Source organism: Athene noctua, chromosome Z, assembly GCF_965140245.1.
Source record: "Athene noctua chromosome Z, bAthNoc1.hap1.1, whole genome shotgun sequence".
Lineage (NCBI taxonomy): Eukaryota > Metazoa > Chordata > Aves > Strigiformes > Strigidae > Athene > Athene noctua.
The window spans coordinates 16,995,458-17,016,537 of NC_134077.1; the positions used below are offsets into that span (position 1 = coordinate 16,995,458).

Here is a 21,080-nt window from a genome sequence, read left to right on the forward strand (position 1 = left end):
CAGAAGCAGGTTTTAACACCCATGGAAACTGCTGAAGCATGATGCCTCCGTACACCACACACTCAAGCATTGGTTTCCTTAACTAACACTGCAGCACACCTTGGCACTGAGTGTGCATGTGGAAGCAGCAAGTACAACCCAGAACTCCTTGGATCTCCAGTACTGGAGAGCAGTATCGGAAGTTTCTAACTGCAATAAATATTTATCATGACAATAAACAGGTGTTCAGCTTTTATATACTGACATTAAGAGAGACTGACATTACCTAGTACAAGCTCTGCTGTAGGATACACAAGTAGAGACTCTAAGTCAACTTTCAAGGAACAAAAAGGTGCAATACTTTCACAAATTTCATGTTCCAAGTCCCCACACGCTGGCACTACATCAAATCATTTTTTTCAGAGAAATGTAAACTGAAGCAAAGACTTAGCACTGAAAATTTCAGGCATGATCACTAAGTGCAACTATTAAATCTTTTAAAGAGAAACTCCTGGCTTTGGACAGATTTTGCTTTTGAGAAATAAAATCTGTCTAATTTTAGAATAAATGTTCTGCATTTCAGAAGTTACAATTAATTTTAAAAAGCTGATCATCCCTCTACTGAAACATGTCACTCTACAAGTGATGTTAAGTGCCTCGTAAGAACTGCCTTTAGTTGCACTACTTTTTCATGTTTTGCTACATGTCAAAGAATCTCCTGGATAAAATACTCCCTGAAGAGATAGGTCCCTTCTCCAGCAACAGGAGATCATGGTGAATGATATGAAGACAAACCCAATCTACAGTCCCAATTTTAGTCAGCTACCATCTAGTTAGTACAATTTGTGGTGAGTAGAATACACCAGAAGTAGACATCTTTTTAAAGGGATAAATCACGTTTAAGCAGCACTGAGCAGACTGGTTCACTATCCGGACACTAGCTACACACTAAATACAAAAAGACTCTAGAATGGTTTGCTATGAGATAGATGTCTACCATTTAGTCTGCTGAACCCAGCTGAGGTATCTGGGTCATGTACATTGAAGTAGAAGCATACTTTCTATCCAACCTGAGGTAAGTCAAGCACCAGGAGAGTACACGAAACACTACTGATGTCTCTGTAGCCATATAAAATTACTAGAAATACACTTTGTCAGTATTTATATAGACTTGTAAATTTATAAATAAATCATGTGCATACAGTTTTATGGTATGAAGTTGTAAGTGCATTTGCTTTGCTTATTTGTTTGATCTACATGGTATACAGAACATTTACCCCAAAGATACTGGCAAATCACTCCAAAGCACAAAGCACACCTAGAAGAAAGGAAGATGTCTTCCCAGGGACTAATGAAACAAAAAATTACTTGTGCTAAAAGGTTTTGCTAGCTAGAGTAGTCTGCATCAAAACTCTCCAAGCCCCAACCATACTTCCACAGTAAGACTAGGAAATAACTGGGTGCTTGTGTCTACACATTATATAAAGTTAAATAAACAAAAAGACATAAAAGATTTTGTTGAAAATACATTAATAAAGCCTTATTACTTGAATCTTACAGTATGCATTTGGCCCTTAATATTAATATTTTTAGAGCAGTCATCGTACAATTTGATTCTAAATTGTTGGCAGTAATATATAAAAAGAAGTTTGTTTTGTTTGACTATCAGCAATTTAAATTGAAATGCAAAAGTGAAACTAGTACTATAACTTTGTAAATCCTTATGCCATTGTTACGTCTGCTATCTTTGGCTTCATTTTTTTCCCATAGCTCCTGTACCAGAGATCAGAGCTCCCAGCTTCTTTGACTCATCTGTAAAAACTGTTGTGAAAGAGTGGACAACAGTTCAAGCCAACTACCCTACACCAGTCCAGGAACCCTCACTCAATGTTATGCAATTTTTAAGGGGAAAATCGACTAAGACCAAAGTAAGATTGACTTTCCTTTGGCAACATGAGGAAGGCTTCAGGGACATTAGTAACATTCCTTAGACAAAGAAGTTGTTTCTGTGGCAGATATGGCAACAGTTCTGACTTGGTCAATTACTCCTGCAAAAGTTTCAGTATACAAATCCATTTTCACACATATTGTTCACCCATATTTACTAATACAAATTTTTTCAGTCAATTAATTTTGATTAAACAAATCTGCTTTTACAAACTGCCTAGAAATCTACTTAACATTCCCATCAAATGGAATATAGAATATTTTCTTTTCTAGTTTTCAATACTCTGAAGATTTCCTTAACATTGCATTAAAATGTTTCTGCTAAGTAGTAGCATACCTGGGTTTCCTAGTCATTGAGAGAAACACTCTCCCTTACCCCCAGAAAATTCAATACAAAATTAGGTTAAGCAAATAGAAAATTATGATATGACATAGAAGGAAAAAATCAGTGTGTGATATACATATATCTAAAAATAAAAGTACTGTTTATCTTTAATAGAGTTTATGTTGTAAGTAACAGAAATCAGTTCAACAATGAAGCACTCAAATCTGTAATTCAATGTAGAGGACATAAAATATGGGGAATTTTAAGAAAGAACTGAAGGCACCAATTTATTATTTTGAGAAAAGGTATTACTACTGTTTTTTTGTCATGAACGCAAAGGGTACTTTAACCTGACAGCTCTTCCTTTGTTTCTGTGCAAGGTCACCTGTAGCACGGAAATAAAACCTAGTTTATGGACTCAAAATTACCAGTTGTAACACTTACAGTACATAACACAATACAAAACTTCTTCTGCCCTGAATAACTGACAGAATTTAGATTGGCTCAATTAAACAGAAAAGTACTCTTCTGATGCATTTCATCACTTAACTTCATAGTGATAGTATCTGATGGAATAAAAATGCATATGTTCAAAATTAACTGTACTAACGTTTCCTTTACGTTGAATTTTAACCCCTTCCTTTTCTCTTTCTGGAATTTTATTTCCACAAGCAAAGGAAATGCTTGGCTGATAATAAGCTAATAGCAATGGCCTGGCTGTTAAAATTATTTCAGTTTAATTCAAACTCACCAGCATTTTCACTGGAGCATTGGCATCAGTTATGAAAAATTCACTTATCACAGAATCACAAAATCATCTAGGTTGGAAAGGACCTTGAAGATCATCCAGTCCAATCATTAATCTCATACTGACAGTTCTCAACTACACCATATCCCTCAGCACTGTGTCAACCCAACTCTTAAAACACCTCCAGGGATGGGGACTCCAAATCAATAACCAATTAAAGGCACATGATACAATATACTTCACTGTAGAAAAAAGTGGTACCAATAGTCATGTGAAAATACAGATCACATTCTGAACTAGAATATAAACTGATAGGAGATAGTGCTTAGGGATATGGTGTAGTTGGGAACTGTCAGTGCTAGGTTAATGGTTGGACTGGATGATCTTCAAGGTCCTTTCCAACCTAGATGATTCTGTGATTCTGTGAGATGTGTTCACTCTTTCTGTTAAGGCCATTAGGGAACTAGAAGAAATTTTATCTTATTTCTAGAGGACTGGGGAAGAATAAACATTCTAACATTTTTAACTTGGCAATTATTAGTACCTACTTCTTAAGACAGCAACCCATTAAATCAGGAAAAAAAAAAAAAAAAAAAGCAGCACAGTTCTAACAAAAAAGTAAGAAAAAACCTCACACTTTCTCCAAGTTTGTAACTACAACTTGAAAATATATGGAAAAAGTTTAGATTAGCATATTAAATGAACCACTAAAATAACTAATATTTTAGTGATATGTATCACACATTGTGCATGAAATTATTAGCTTGAGTTTGTTAACCAGTTTGTGTAATTCACATGCTTTTTGTACTTCACATTTACTGTTCATTGTAACACATGCAGTAAAGCACAAATTAACTATGTTTTTACTATCTTCCTTTATTTCTGCCATGGTTTTGCTATACATGGCAGGTATCAATGCATAGTTGGAAATATCAATGAATTTGATATGTATGTGAAATACACCTGCCTATTATGAATGAATTGCCTAACAATTCTTTACGAGTATTTCCTAGGTGACACAGGCCGAAATAAATATTTAACTTCTCCTTTGTTCTCTAATCTGGCTACCCACAAATTACAGCATTACATACAACGTGTCAGTTTACCTTGAAAAGTTGCAATGGCCTGAGCTAAAGGTACCTAAATATCAGGAGGTGGCACGAGACTGTCATGTCTCTCTGGAGAGAGAAAGAGATTATATGTCACAAGTGCTTGCTACCTCCCTTAATACATTTCTAAGTGGTGTTCACCTATGGCTGTCACAGAACTGGTATAAGAACATGACCAGAAAAATAACATTTTGAAATACAGATGAAAATTATTGTAAAAAACCTCACGAAAATTGCTAGAAATACAGAAAATGAAAATATGTGCTCTTAAACTACTGAAGATGTACCCATTAACTGATCCTTAAACAGAGCTAGAACAGTACAGTACCACTCTTAAAGGATTGTTGGTGGACATAGTCACCAAAAATGGTACAGCTACAATAAAAAATAAGGAAGTGTAATTGTTCACTTTGCAACAAATTTGGATAAATCACAAAATCATACAAATATTATACCATGAAACAAAAACACAGAAAATTTTCTACATGATTTAAGTGTTCACTTCTTGCACAAATTATTTTCATTATTAGCATTTCATATCCTAGTTTAAAATACAGGTTAGAAGTAAATGATCAGCGCTTCTCCACTACTAACCCATCGTGCTCCAAGGGCTCCAAGGACATTTGTGATGTTGTTTCTGGGAAACTTTTACATATAAAAGCAGAAATCCACAGTATGAGGATAATCCTTTAAGGAATGTTCTGCTTTTCCAATCTTCTTTCCAATGAAAAAAACTTTTATTCATCTTATAATAAATGCTAAACAGCCTACTGTACTGTCAGACAAGTTTCCATAAGCATACATTTCTAACATGAAAAACAAATAGGGCAGAGACTATTCTTTTTGTGTGAAGGCACACTGTAAAAGGGTGAAACACTTTCCATAATGAGCTTAGTGGGCTTGCAGAGAGCTTTTAGTACTTTAAAGACACAGATGATATCTGGTACCCATTAAGCCAGCCAGTTAACACTTTCAGTAGTTTTTCTGTACTTTATGCTAACACACATTTACTAACATAAATGTAATATGAACGTATCACCTAATCTTTGCATTCTTTCATAACTTAAGTTCAGCACATGCTACCCCATATATGGTCTTCCATAAAAATATTAATTTTGTCAGCCATTCGTCACAAAATGTAGTAATTAAGCCCCCATCTCCTTAATAGGCAACGGAGTTCAATGAGTAAAAAATTAACAAAACAATTATTAATAGACAGTTCTCAGCTTGTACACTGTAAACTAGATAGTTTTTTTACTGTTAATTTTTACTTGGGGATTTTTTCTCAGAAATTTCAGAAATGAAAACTGTTACTTTGAACAGTCCACAGTGTAAATTACTACATTATGAACCTGCAACATAATAACATTTTTCCTTAAGTTCCTTAAGGAACTTATTATGAGGAAATTTCTATTTCAATATAATAATAATGCATTTTATTTTACAATAATAATGATGATATTGCAACTTAATGGAAAATACTGGTTACAAGTACCATAGTAAGGTCACATTTCGGGCAATGTTGATTTTCTTGTATGTTCCTGAATCTTCCCTAAAGCTTATGTTTTACTGTAATAAATAAGTTTGCCTTTACACAATCCTCAAATATTTACTAAAATTCGCTAGTTCCAAATTAAATAATATTCCTAATTAGTATATTTTTAAAATTAAACAATTTGGCCAACATACATAATACTGTAACCAAATTGTCTTCTCCTTTCTAACCACAAATAATAGTTAATAGTTATCTGCAAATTGAGTACCAAGCAACTACATAGGAAGAGAATTTAGTAGAAACACTACAGGATAGCAGTGTTCAGAGAAGTGCAGATACACAGTTGCATTTTGTGACAGCATTTCTTTTAAAACAGTCGAATAAAAGAGTCCAGCAGGAAAACAAATAAATTCAAAAGGCTAACTGATGTTTTTTTAGAAGTGCCATACACTACTAAATTCTCACTAATACTTAGCATTTATATAGTGCTTTTCATTTTTAAAATGCTATGCAAATGCTATCTAGATGAAATGTATTGTCTAATGGCAGAATACAAATCCAAAGTGAATGGTGATTAGATGAATGTTACCATGACAGTAAAGTGTAATGTCTACTACAGAGAGAGACTAAGTATTTTATAAGTCAGGTAGCTGTGCATGAACTATAATGGAAGACCACATATTTACAAGGGGAATGTATAGATACAAAATTATTACCATTCATTAAATAGGTTTCTATGACCACAAGTAATCGACACAGGAGCTGTAACTGGCTCCCCAGGCTTAAAACGCCTAACTCTGAAGTCATAGGAACCATAAGGAAACCACTTCAGTGATAAATTGACAGCTTATTTCAAGTGCTAATACAAACAACCTTTAAGAGCTGTCATTCTTATACATCAATGTGGATTCCATGTTTTATAGACATTAATTCTCTAGTGCCTGTTAAATACATGATAAATGAACACAGATGAGGTAAAGATGCTGTAATTGCCACATACAGCCAATATGGCAAAGGAGGAGTTTTTCCAAATGGGCAGATCCAGAGGCCATGACGAATCCCGTCACGGACATGATGAGAAGTCCAGGATATGAACAACATCCAGGGAAGAAAGCACCATGAATCCTTAAGCCTGAAAAGGTGCATAATAAACTTTAATGTCAGAGCCACAACAGGAATCACAGTAGAACAATGAAGAAGTGGTCTCTGTGGAAGAGTCAGAGCAGCCTGCAGAAGAGAAAAATATAATTGGCAATGGCTACAACTGTGACAAGAAAAGGAACTTTTTGTGGATATTAACAGGTGTATTATCAAGTGGCTAAGTGGAAGTACAAAGAAAAACCTACTGTTCCTTTCCACTGTAGTTGATCAGAATCAACAATATGACTATTTAAACGTACAAGAGCTGTGTGTGGTTCTGTCTCTCTATTGCATGATATGAATCATGCATCCTACTAAGCATTACCAATGGCAAAACAGGGAGGGAGGGGGATGAGGTATGCTATTTGTCATATAGTCATGTGGTATGCAGGAACCTGTATAGTCTGCTGCACTGATTATATGTATTTAATTTCAAGATAATTAAAAGGAAAACAAGCATACAATACACTTGAAATATTTAATATGCCTTAATGGCATTTATTTTTCAAAAATACATTCTGTAATATACTACAGTTAGCATCCACGAAGTTGTTTTCACTGGACAATATCTAAACCAGAACAGTAACTTCTGATACAACAAAATTATGATCTAAGTTGCACGTACTATGATTGCCTTGAGAGAGTATTATTTACAGACAGGTAGAAGACGAATTCAGAAGTCAGCATCTGAATCATCTGTGACTGGGGTTTTCATATCAACAACTTGTTTAATGTTAACTCAGTTGAAAGCCTGATATTTGATTTCAATTAAGGTGAATGCCTAGCGAGATTAAATTTAGCCATTTTAAGAAGCAATAATTATCAATTTGATATACATACTTGAGAAAATATTCCAGATGTACTTGCTAGCAACAGCTAGAACTACCTATCTTCACAAATTCAAAGATAGTAAAAAAAAAAACCCAAACATTTTTGGATTTCTAAGCAACAAACAAGTAGATTCTTGTTTCTGTAAGCACAGAAGAAATGATAACACATTACTAAAAGACCTATACAAGTGCTGATGTAATATTAATTGGTTCAATTCAGATACTGGTAAACATTTGAAAAGACTGTAACAGGCACCAGAGTTGTACTCATACTCCTGTACTCTTTGCACATGACAGTGCATTTCATTGTTATGTTGCACATCCCTCACTGCATCTACTGCAGGAAGCAATCAAAGCATGCTACAAGACACTAGCCAGTAACCCATTAATGCTTCAGTTGTGTTAAATGTTGCAGGATTCAACAGCTACTATACCTTGCAGCGGGACTCTGGAATAGTTACATCAAGTTTTCATGGATATTTTTGACAATTGCTTGGAACCCTGTCTTCTCTATAAGAAGACTTTGATGTAGCCTTAGCTAAGAAATAGAGAGATGGAAATTTATGGATTACCTTGGAATATAACAGTCTGTGCTTTAAACCAAAGTCAACATTAAAAGGCTTGCAGAAAGCTTTGCTCTATTAGCTTCCCACTACATGCTTGTCCACAACGCTCTTCATCAGGTGATAGGATTAAAAAGCTCAAAAACTGTCTCAACAACTTTTAACATTAATGGTATAGACTCAAGTCCTTAAAGCTGGTGCAAAGGTTGTATCTTCCACAACTTCATTTCTGTTTCATGTAAGAAGATTGTTCCCAGATTAAAGTAGAAAAATCTTGTGATGGTGAAATTGTTTACCACCTACCCTACAAAGATAGTCAGATTTTTGTAACTGTCAGGCCTAAAAACTCCATACTAGCCTAATTTTGAAAAACCACCCTAAATGGTGATACATTTTAGCAGGTATCTTGTCAACTGGTCGCTATTTCTGCACTTTTTAAAAAATCAGTGGCAAAGTCTAAATGACTCTTTTCCCTCTGCTCTATGGAGGTTAGCTGCCGACATCAACACAGTGAGTAAGGAGAATCTGATTATTAATTACATACGCCACTTATCAGTATTAGTGCCAATCTTTACCCAGTTTTGGGGAGCTGTTGCTTAATTTTTTTTCATACAAATTTTGGCTGGCAGGGTTGTTTATATAGCAAACCTGAGCGCTCACTTTTAGCAAAGAAAGCCCTATTTTGTAATTGTCAGTATATTCATTGGGCTTCTGCTGTTACCCAAGTTTAGGAGAACAGTCTGCTTTCTCTTTTACGTTCTGTAACATTTACATCCTCGAGTTGCCAAACCCAAGAGACACCTAGTTCATTTGGCAATATAAGCTGTTATACTGTTTCTCCTAACAAGCAAATTTGTTCACCTTTAGCAAATTTGTTCACCTTTAGAAATCACCAGATCTTAACACACACACTCCCCCACCCAAATAGTACAAGCTTTCCAAATAGTACAAGCTTTTTCTGTCTTAAACCTCTTGAAAAAAAAAAAAAAAGATCATGGTTTGGGTAGATTTAGCGGTACATCGACCAGGAGAGAGATTAGGCTGCAGTTGCAAACAGAATTTATTCAAAACCCAAATTACTTTTCCATTTGTTTACGTCTTCAATTAGGTGCAAGATTTTCCTGAAGTTCCTGCTCTTCCATCCCCTCTCACACACTACAATGAGCAGCTGGAGACAGGAGACAACAACTGCATGCAGGAGAACCCAAACAAACTGTTTGCTTTAATTCTCAGTGACAACATGGAATGTGGCGCTCTCACTTATATTGTGTGATGTTTCACAAGGCTGAAGTCCTTTCAGTTTTGAGGCTGATCTATAAAATCAATGTTAAATTAATTGTGTGTGCAAATCTTACTCTCCAATTCCAGAAATGCTCCTGTGAGCCCAGGTTGGTCAGCAGTGGCACATTAACTAGCTGCGTTATGTGTTACATATGTTTGCCGGTACAACCTGGTTTGCCACTAACTGTATTCTCTACACTTTTAGAAGCTGGTGAGTCTTAGGTAGCAAGCTAGCAATTTTTGCATGTCTGCTCTCCAACATGAGTGTTTGGGCTACAATCCTGGGGGACACTGGGAGTAGCCCATCATGCTGTTCCTGTTTATCAGCAATGCTGAGCATGATGGCAGGCTGCACTAACTTTCACCTACAGTGCTAGTCAATGAGACAGATTCTTCAAACACAGATTCTTCTACACTTGTGTGCATACAATATGCAGTAGGAACTACAAGGAATATAAAGAACTACACATTCTAAGTAGCAAAGTCTTTGTAGACTTTATACTTGTTGCAAAAATAATGTGGGCAAAAGGGCAGATCACATGCTACTTTGTACACAAGTATTTATCAGAGTAAAAATATAAATACCACAAGTGACTATTTACCCTGAATACTCCAGAAAAATAATGATGACACCATGAAAAACAGCCCAATAGCCAAATAATCCAAGCAAGCTGTGTCAGCAGGAACAGGAGTAGTGTGAAGGTAGCAACTGGAGGTAGCAGGCAATACTGCCTTGTGCTGCATAGAAGGGTTACTTCAAAAAAGTAACCCGTCATCAGATTTAAGAGTGATGATGAAAAGCTTTATAGATAATTGTGTAGAGTAATGTGATAAATACTATTGTTACAAATTAGTAATAGTGGTGTGGTTAGTTAATTAGATTTCTTAATTTATTAGTTACTTAGTAATGTATTGCATAAGCAGTAAACATTGTAGTCTCTTAAACTGGTTAGTCTCAATCCTGCAACCCGAAAAGGAAGAATGGGACTGGAACTAACAAATAGGTAGTAAGAAAGTATCTCACAAAGTAATAAATTACATAGGCAACAGCCTGAAATAGCAACATGAAACTGAAAGGTGCATCATATTAAACTGTGCAAACAAAAATCGTGTATTATAATCAGGTCTAGCTAGCCAGGCAACAACAAAACAGAAAAGTTTATGGGGATTATATTGTATCACAAACTAGAAAGACTCCAATGGCCTTGCAAGAGACATAAAACCTGTAACAGATTTTTTTTTTTCTTTTGAAAGAGACAGAAGTGTTGCATACATGTGACATTTAAACGAATTAATCAATGCTATTTGGCTCAAGTGAAGTCTCACCTAAAATACAATAAACAGTTTGGAACACTGTTACCCTGAGCAACATGCCTTGTTCAGAGTTACTCAAATTTTATGTGCTTGCTATCCATGGGAAAGAATGTATTGTTTACTGGGGAATCCTAAACCACACAACTGTTTCTCATTGCACCCGAGGATACGTAGTATGTATTATTGTCCATGTAAATGTTCCTCATCAAACACAAGGACAGACTGGACACATCAGTTAGGTCAGTCTGCTGTTCTCACCATCAACAATAATTAGTAAGGAACTTCTAATCAGGAGCTACCATTCTTGAAGAAGAGAAAACATCCTGGAACATGAAAGCTTGTTAAAATTGTTTTATGTAAATTAGTTTAATTAGAGATTAGAGTGTCCTTTGGAAGAACTATCCTCATTATAATAGTAAAAATAACACTTACTGCTTCAAAGACCCCTGCCTGAATAAATAACCTCAGCTTTTGAGCTTGTGCAGAAAATTAAAAACCCACTGTAACTTTAAAATGGAGGGGGTATATTAGTAAACAATGAAGGATCAAAGTGATAAGTAATTAACCAATAATCACCATAGTAAATACATAATCATGTAGCTTGGAGTGTATCAATATTTTAAAACTCTTTTGCTTAGGACGCTTCATGCTTTCCACCTACCACCCTTCTCAGAATAAAGCAGCATCTCCTCTCTAAGCCAATACTGGTTTCAAGAGTCTTTACTTCAGGTAACAACAGGACCCTTTAAAGATAATTTAGGCAAAAGGCAATCCAGAGGAGATGAGAAAAATTGTAAGAGATTTAGAAAACATAAATCCAGGCCTTCAGATTTTTTTTGCAAGTGACTGAAGAAGAAAATTTTTGCACAGCATAACAGTTTTGCAAGTTGTTAAGAGTAATGCTGTTACTGCTTTAAGGGTCAAGACCTACAAAGGATATGGTTTACAGATAAAACCCCTTTATTAGCCCAGTTAAAGTATGGAAGGGGGAGGAGTCTGTAGTCAAATGACTCTGGAAAAGCCTTTGGGCATCTTGCCTTCTTACCTCAACTAAGTAAGTTTGGCTACTAAAGGGCTATTGTTCTACCTGCAACATCTTGTACTTCTGATCTGGAGAACAGTTTTGGGGAGAGCGCAGCAATCAGCTGTCTTTTGCAGAGAGGCCTCAAAGAACAAGAAAACAAGATCTAAGTGTCAACAGCAATACTTTGGATGGATATTAGAAAAACAGTTGCTAGCTGCTTGGGAACTGAAACAACATAGGAACAATTTAAGTCACAAAATCGCAAAAGTTTACTTTGTTTGGGATACTAGGGATAGGCTATGCAAACATTCTCCATCATGGAAAGTGTAAGCTTATTTACCCTTGCCTCACTGAAGGCAGTAAAGACAGGTCACCTTCCAATCCTGATACAATACTCAGCTTTCTACACAGACATTGGTGAAGAGTGTCATCTAGTGGTCATAATTAAGAAAAAATACTGGTATAAATCTCAAATGCAAGAAAAAGTAGCAACAAAATTTTAATAACTAGCCATTCAATCATTACTTGCATTAATTGATTTTAAAATAAGAAAATATATATGAGAATAATTATAGATTTAAATGCTATACCAAAATGTTAATATTATAGGACTCATTAATCAACCAAACTAACTTTCCTCTTCTTCATATAATTCTATATTTTTAGAGTATTTCCATATGCAAAAAGTACAGAAAAGGAGAGAACTAGGGACTCCAGGGAGGAACAACATCGTTCCAGCAAGTGTTGCCAGCAGGTCAAAGGATGTGATCCTTCCCTTTTGCCTCAGCGCTGGTAAGGCTGTCTCTGGAGTGCTGAGTCCAGTTCTGGGCTCCTCACTATGACAGAGACACAGAGCTACTGAAGGTAAGTCTAGAGAAGGGCCACTAAGACTGGAGCATCTTGCATATGGGGAAAGGATGAGAGCTGTGACTGTGCAGACTGGAGAAAAGAAGGCTCAGGGTAGATGTCATCAATGTGCACCGATATCTGAAGGGAGGGCGTGAAGAGAACAGAGCCAGGCTCTTTCCAGTGGTGCCCACTGACAGGACAAGAGGCAATGGGCACAGACTAAAACACAGGAGATTCCTCCTGAATGTAAGGAAACATTTTCACTGTGATGGTGGCTGCTCATGGAAACAGGTTGCCCAGAGCAGTTGTGGAGTCTACATCCATGAAGATATTCTGAAGTTGTCTGGACATGGTCCTGAGCAACAGCTGCAGGCACCCTGCTTCAGCAGGGGCAGCTGAGAAGATGACCTTCCAACTACAACCCCTCCGTGATTCTGTGAAAGCGTACTCTTTGTTGAAAACGAATATGAGGGGGAAACTGACCAAATGCACAAATAGGAAAACATCTTTCCTTGACAACAAAGTGATGTTGTACACAAACAAAAAACTGTTTTCCCTTTGGAAGTCTGATTTTTACATTTCAACCATAAGCAATAATGCTTCTTGCATATAGCTGCTTCCAGTGTATTTTTAAAAAAAATTGGTAAACCATTTTGAACTGTTGTTCTTTAATTAAAGGATTACAAACACAAAGAACAGCAGTTTTCCCTCCACCTCTTTCCTTCCTCTGCTTCCTAGGAGCTATCTCCTCTGTCATTCATATGAAGGGTGTAGCACTACTATGAGCAAACTGGAGGACAAGAAAGGTGGCAAGATGGTGAAACAACTCAGTTATGCTCTGGTTGAATGAATAAAGATCAGTATCCTCCCCTTCTTCTATGCAGGTCTATCTGTAGGTGGGGGTGTACATTTTTGGGGAGGGGAGACTAAGTAGCATGTATGTGTATGTATGCTAGAATAATCAAACTGTGAGGACTTGTGTTGCTGAGCAGAGCAAATTCCTGATAACAAGCAGGGTGGCAGGGCTCTAGCTATGGGGACCAGGAGCTTGCTGAGTGTGAGGAGTGTCTGTCTGCCTGAGGTATGAGATGTGGATGTCAGTTTTAAGAGAATTGTGGCTGCAGCTGGCACAGCTAGAGCTTACAGAAGGTGCAAATGTTTTGGAGAGTATACAGAAGAGACTGTTATAGTCAGCCAAAGAATATGTATGTTTCGAGCAGGCAAGAAGACACAGATATATGCATTTGTGTGAATGGAGAAGAGGGAACAGGACACATCTAAAGAACTGCAGAACCACTGAAAAAGAATGCCATAACCCGATAGTACTAACCCTATTGAGAAATTCTGTCCTAACAAGCAATTCTGCAAATGGATAATGATCACATATATTCCTTAACAGGAGTCTATTCACCTTATTACTTTTGTTAACAAGTTTGACACTTGTTTTATGTTTTTATTTATTTATTTTTAAAACAAACTATATTTAAGGGTATACTTTAAAGCTGACAGCTCGTATATAGCTTGTTTGTGGGAGAAATATTTAGGGCTGGCTAAAACCAAATGTACTACTGACTGAATGAAATCAAACAGCAGATGGATTATTTACCTTCCAGATATTTCTACCCCTTATTGTAAACAGAAATGGAATAATTCACTTTATACACAAAGTGTGCATGGCAGCACTTAACTGTTTAACTTGTATAACAAAGCAACCATGTGATACACATAGGTTATTAGGTACCTATCAGGCTTTCAGAATTCTTTTTTCAGAGCCTTGTAAGGAGCAGAACTTAACAGGAGATGTAAAATACTTTTAGGGCTTTCAAAAGAATAACAACTGCATACAAATATAATTCCCATATATCTATTAAAAATGTATCTAAGGTATCATTGGAACTTTTTGTTTAGGATATGGTAGAAGAACAATAAAATAAACAGTGATGAAGAAAGAAAATAAACAATCATTGATCTTTTGACTTACCTTTAATGACAGAGAACCAGCAAGAAAGAAGTGGTCCACATCAATGACAGAAGCGAGGAAGCCAGCCAGAGTGACCTCAGTGAAGTCACTTTTTTTCCTGAGTCCGATCACTATTGCCCAGGACCACATTCCTAGTATACCATGTACCGCATTATCAGACAAGGCTCTGAGCCAGTCATTTTGCTGAATGAAGGAAAACTGCAGAATTCTGTCTGCTACAAAGCAGAATATTCCCAAACCTAGACTAGAAATAACCGAAGCTGTGCTGAAAGTCTGAAGAAGAGCATGGGCCTTTTCAGTCTCAGATGCCATGGCAAAAACCATGCCACAGTACACAAAATGTCATCAGGATATACACTGTACATTGTCCTTTGTATCATCAGTTGCTCTGTAAATGTCAGAGAACAAAAAGAAAATTATTAAAGGAAAAAAACCATTAGCACAAAGCATTTGCTATTACAGCTACAACAAAGCATAAAAAAATGTAAATTCAATGGTTGCACTTAATAGTCCTAGGGTATTTTTAATTTCAGTTAATTTGTTGACTTGAACACTACAACTCTGAATTAAAACACTTGCCCTGTTTTAATTAGGACAAGCACTTCTGTAACATGAAAAGCTCTAACTCCACTTTCTGAAATCTTAAATTTTACAAAATAATCTGAAACATGTCTATGATAATACATTAAATATGTTTCAAGATTCCTCCTGGTACTAGATACATGATATTCATAAAATTAAATCCTTTACACTGTAACAACAAAAAAAGATTCTATTTGGAGGATTCTTAGGACTGATGATCAAAAACCTCAGATCCCTCTATGCAACAACTGTTAAAACCAAGTTTCTAAACTGTAATACAAAACTATTTCCATTTACATCCTTTGCAAACGTAAGTATTATCACCCTGGTGCCTCTTTCTGACCAACTCCTTGTTTAGCCTGGAAATTGGCACATAGAATAAGCATTAAGAAAACCACAAGCACTAAAATATCTGTGCATTTATCATAAACAGAAAGACAATAGCCATTCAGCCAAGCAGACATAATCAAAACTCCTTACAGAGCAAAACTACCTATGTTTTTCCTCAGTATGTGCTCCAGCAGAAAACTCTACTGTTACTTCTAGGACTTGTCTAGGGTCCACCACATTACCTTTATAGCAGCTCTTTTGGCAGAAAAAAATAAAATTAACTATTCTCAGTCATTTTCCTTTTCAAAAATTGACAGTTGTAATTTGAAAATAAAGGCATTGCTATTAGCATTAATATTAACTTATAACTTACAAGTCCTTAAAACTATTTATGGTCTGTAACTGTTATGAAAACCTCTCATACAAGGTGATTTCTTGGGAATAATTATTGTCCTTACATAACTGCTTGACATCTCAAAAAAATTTCCCAAAGGAATTCAAGTTCTTCGAGACACCCCCACCCCACTCCCAAGAAGTGATTATAGGAATCCCAGATTATAAAGACAGAGTGTTCATTTCTGTGGTATCATTACAAGGAACACTTTTGAAATAAAAATCCTCATATAAACGATGTATTCCCTAGCTTTGTTACATTAAATGCACCGAAAAGCAGTCTTTGAAGGACAGCATAAATTCTAACAGTCCCAAACATTACACTCTCTGTCTTTTTGGGGAGCCACGGGGATTGATCACCGTTTCAAAGGCTACATCCTATCTAAAAACGGATTCTTCCCAAGAGGTTGCTATTTCTGTGCAACACATTAAATCCTGGTAATCTTTTATTCTAAATAGGCTTTTAATGAGTGTATTAGATTTCCTTTAAAAATTAATACCTCTAACAATGTTGACACATAATAGTTTATGATTTTAAACACCTTTTGGATTTTAAGCTCCAGAAAATATGTTTCTTACAGATGATTTACATGTCTGTTTATTGTAGAACTATCCACAAGACATGACTACTGTCATTGATCTTTATAGAAAAAAAGCCTATGGAATAATTTATTTGGAAAATGTTAAAAAAAGAGAGCATGAATGATACATGGACTTTGCACACAGATGAAAAAAGTGGGTCAAGTTTAGCATCTGTTAACCATGACTGTCTCTTCTGAATGAACATGTAGACACAAAGTGTTTCTTGAAACACTGGAACTGATGTTTTCTGGTGGGTGACTCCACAATATACAGTACATTTCTGAATAAATTCCATTTTAAGGAACAAATGGTGATTGCGCAAATGTTTCTCCTATGTAACCATAAAATCTGTATGAGAATCCAATCTATGAAGAGCTGATGTAGCTAGCAACTTACCTTTAAAAAGCACACTAGTATTCAGAATCAAACTTACCCTAGGACAATAAGAACACATTTTTTCCACTGCAGTTGCCTTGTTCCAGTAGGAAATGTGGTCAATCCCTCAGTGTGGAGCCTTGCTGCTTGCTGAATCCAGTCTGCCCAGTCCAGTGCAGGCAAGACCAAACACCGTTTGTTCCATCCTAAACAAATAGAACCAGACAGCATAAGCACTGATACTACACAAATCTCTTCAAACTCTTTACAAAACATACATGAAAACTGAACAATAGTCAAGAATACAGAAAGAAGCAACATCTTTTTAATGGATTCCTGAACAAATGCTAAAAGCAACTTTAGGTAGGGCTTAGAAGCTCTGTTAAAGAAAGAAGGGAAAAAAGACCATAAAACAAGAGGGCACAAATAAAGATGGAAACAGATAATAATGAAAAGATAATAACCTCCAGTGTCAAAGTCAGAAAAGGCCTTCTGTTTCAAGTAACTCAATTTCAAGATATGCAGAGATCTATTTTAACAGACTTTTCCTTGTAACTGTGTGCCTGAAAGATCCTCACCTAATGAAACATTTCTAAGTCACATTCCAGGATCCCATTTTTTTTTTCATCCCATTTTTTATTTTCATCCCATCAATTATTGACCTTGGAATAAATAAATAGAGACCTATGAACTCAAATAGCAATAGAGGTCTGTGTCAGTTCTGTGGTAGGCTTACACTGCTTTGGTATGGGTATTACCAACATGTGCATAAAGTACACAAGGGAAAGCATCTCTACAGACTTAAAAACCCAACATTATTATGATTTGACAATTATGTATCATGAAATAAAGGTAACAATGCCAAAAGGAAAACAAAGAAAATATGTGAATGGCTGTCTTTGAGCCAGAATGAAGAACAGGAAGCAAAAATGTGGCTTCAGATTGCACTTAGTCAAGAGCCAAGTTCATGGCATAACTGTTCTTTGTAACCAGTCTGCCTCTGCCATCTTTTATAGACAAAAGTGACTGCTGTGTAAAAATCACCACATTCCTAAGTATAAATATTCTACAGATCAAGAGTAAAATCAGACTAGGAAGAGCAAAACTGTTCAGACAAAATAATCTCCAAAATCACAATTTATTATATAAAAGGAGAAACTGTATATTTTGTCTGAAAAATGATTTTCAGATTGCTTACAAAATATCACAATAAAGTGTCATAGGGTTTTTTATCCTATAAATCTCAGAAAGCATAGTTGTAAAGCTTACATTCTTGTTAAAAGAGAACATTGGTAAACAGATGTATTACACAGGAATGCTTAGAAACCTATGGGTGGTCAGACCAGTTAACACACTGAAGAAAAGATTTAGGTTGGGTTTATACAGAACACATGCACACAACAGCTGATAGAGTAACACTGCTTAGAGTTGTGACTTGTCATGACATTTTTATATGAGATAAATCATTATGTATAATCTCTGTCTATACTCACAAAATGTAATTCTGTTGATATATTTAATTCCATTTAAGCAAATTATAAAAATCATTTTAACATACGCACAGTTAACATTGTAAATTACTGACACAAGAAAGTATTTAGATCAAAGCTGTAAATGTTCACTGGGGGAACGAGGTGACCTCTCAACTCATGGTGTAAGACTGAAACAAAAATACAATGGCTAAAATTGTAATTTAGAAATTTTGCTCTCCAAAATTTTCACGCCACTTTTTCAAGAAGTTATTTGGTACATGAATACATATAAGAATTTAGGGCATAAAGTTAGTAGAATGAAGCACTTCATGCAAGAAGTCAAAAAGACTGCAGTAGTCCCTTAAAATTCTACAATCTCATAAAAAGCCACTATTTTATTTCGGATGTTAATTTATATGAAAAACTCCATCAAGTACAATTACCATTTAAGATACAAGCTCATACCCTTAATGTATTATCTCATGGAAAAGCCGATCAGAACCTAAGCAACCTGTGATGGACTGGTAACGAAGACATTTTTGAGCCAGATAATTATAATGCATTATTGAGGTTGGAAGGAGGATGAAGAGGAAAGAGGACAAAAGCACCCAAGAAATTGGTAGGATTTTACCAAGATACTGAGGAACAAATTGAATTAAGCCCGTAAGAAAGTAAGAAAAACAAAGAAACAAAAAAATCCCCCATAAAATCAGGATTTAATTAAATTGCTTATTTTACGGACCATAAATTAAGGTGTTTCAAATGAGACAGCAAGACATCAAAAGGCAGACCCTCTCCTTAATGAGTACTTTGGAACTGAGATGTACCTGAAAGAGTTGAAAGGATATCCTAGAAATATTTAGTAACTAGAAACAGACCACAGTACTATACCGTGGAAGAAAATAATTTGTCATGCTACAGAAAAAAAAAAAAAAAAAAAGGCAGGAGCAGTTTATGTACTACCTTCATTAACTACAACAGTATTCAGATCGTAAACAGCTAATTCAATTTAAGATTAAAATACAACCAGTATGTGTAGCTAAAGACAGGGACGAAGGGAAGACAGGCTTGTGACAGACAGTCATTAAGAATTACAGAGATCAGCAACAACAGTTTTATGTCTGGAGGAAGGGGTATGCTTTGTCTCAACAATCAGCACCAAAGCTCCTCATCAGCCATCTCCTCGGTCATTAAGAAATAAAAAAGTACTGTCACCTTTACTGCAAAAACGGAGCCAAGAGTGTCGGGGAGCCTTACATGTAAGCGACATGCCCGGCCTCGGGTGAAGTACCGCATTACCGTTCCTTATCTAAGACCCGACAGGACGTACGGGTCCCTCTATCAATAAAACAGGAATCCGGCGCTGGCTCCTGCCAGACAGCTACGACAGTCTCCCCCCGCTTTAGCTCCTTCGCTGTAAGGCCACTGCGCTGCGAACACCCCGGGGTACCCCCACCAACGGACCCTCGAAGCCCCAACCCCGCGGCCTGCAGCCCGGAGCCATGAGGAGAAGCCCGCGACGACCCGGCCCGGCGAGGGCGGGCGGCTTCCCGCCTCGGCGAGTGAGGGCGCCGCCGCTCGGCACCCCGCGGAGACGGGAATCCGGCGGCGGCCGCCGCGCCCGGTGCCCAGCCCGCCCCGCCGCCCTCCGCGCCCACCTGAAGCGCGGCCGCCGCCAGCCGCCCCCTTCGCCCCCCGAGGTGAGGCGCAGCCGCCCGCCCCGAGACCCGCCGGCGCGGGGCTGGCGGCGGCCGCGGAGCACGCTGGGAGCGCGGCCCGCCCGCCGCGGCGCAGGGAGCCGCCTATCCCCGCCCCTCCGCGGCGGGAGTCGGCTGCGGCGCGGCTGTGCGGTCGGTGCTGAGCAAGAAATGCTTCTAGAAAGAGTAAAAAGAGCGGTTATGTATTCACAACAAGGTGCAGAGTGCACGCTACTCAGCGAGTTCATCGACGACACCGCGGTCCACGCGCTGGAGGGAAGGGCTGTGCCACCCAGAGGGACCTGGACAGGCTGGGGAGGTGGGACCGTGTGAACCTCATGGAGTTCAGCAAGGCCAAACGCCAGGTCCCTGCACATGGGTCGGGGCAATCCCTAGAATCACTACAGGCCGAGGGGTGAAGAGAATGAGAGCTGCCCCGAGGAGGAGGAGTTGAGGGCAATGATGGATGGAAAACTGACTATGAGCCAACAATGTGCGATTGCAGCACAGAAAGCCAACCCTATCCTGGGCTGCACCAAGAGAAGTGTGACCTGCAGGCACAGGGAGATGTTTTGCCAATTATCAGGCCTAGCATAAAGGACACAACCAACATAAAGATGAACCAATAACCAAATTGTATTTATACAAAAGGGTCAGTACATGGGTGAGCACTGGGGGTACAAACAAGTCAGTCAGATTATACATAATCACCATCAGTCCCACTGACCCCAACAACGACACCACACAATCAACAATGGGTGGAATAAATGGTGAAATGCAGTTTCCCATAGAAGGGACAGGAGACAACTGAGTCAACAAACCAAACACATAAGGCCAAGGAAGCCACATACTGAATCTCTACACAGCCCGCATTTACAAAGGCCAGACCTGACTGGAGCCCAGTCCCAGGGAAGCAGGAGGCCCTTCCCCAACAAAAAAACTCTGAACAGGGCATCCACCTCACAGACAGACACTGCCCTTCCTGCAAGTGGTCCCAGCTTTTATCCCTCAGTGGCACACCTGACCTTGGGTTGCTCGATGCAGACACCTGGGGCTCATTTACC

The 21,080-nt window shown here is 37.6% G+C and overlaps 1 protein-coding gene across 4 annotated transcripts in view; it reads right to left on the minus strand.

The window, feature by feature from the left end:
• The window catches only part of TMEM267 (transmembrane protein 267), a 45,578-nt gene extending 25,497 nt beyond the window's left edge, over positions 1–20,081 (minus strand). The window contains exons 1-4 of one of the 4 annotated variants that reach the window (XM_074931212.1): positions 19,978–20,081; positions 16,906–17,053; positions 14,586–14,973; positions 2,391–6,830 (exon numbers count right to left, since the gene is read on the minus strand). In XM_074931212.1, the coding sequence (XP_074787313.1) occupies positions 6,495–6,830; positions 14,586–14,909 (660 nt within the window). In that variant the 5' untranslated portion in view covers positions 14,910–14,973; positions 16,906–17,053; positions 19,978–20,081 and the 3' untranslated portion in view covers positions 2,391–6,494. Of the gene's footprint in view, positions 1–2,390; positions 6,831–14,585; positions 14,974–16,905; positions 17,054–19,534; positions 19,790–19,977 lie in introns of those variants that run through there. The other 3 variants (XM_074931209.1, XM_074931211.1, XM_074931210.1) reach the window with 3 other exon arrangements.
• Positions 20,082–21,080: the final 999 nt, after the last annotated feature.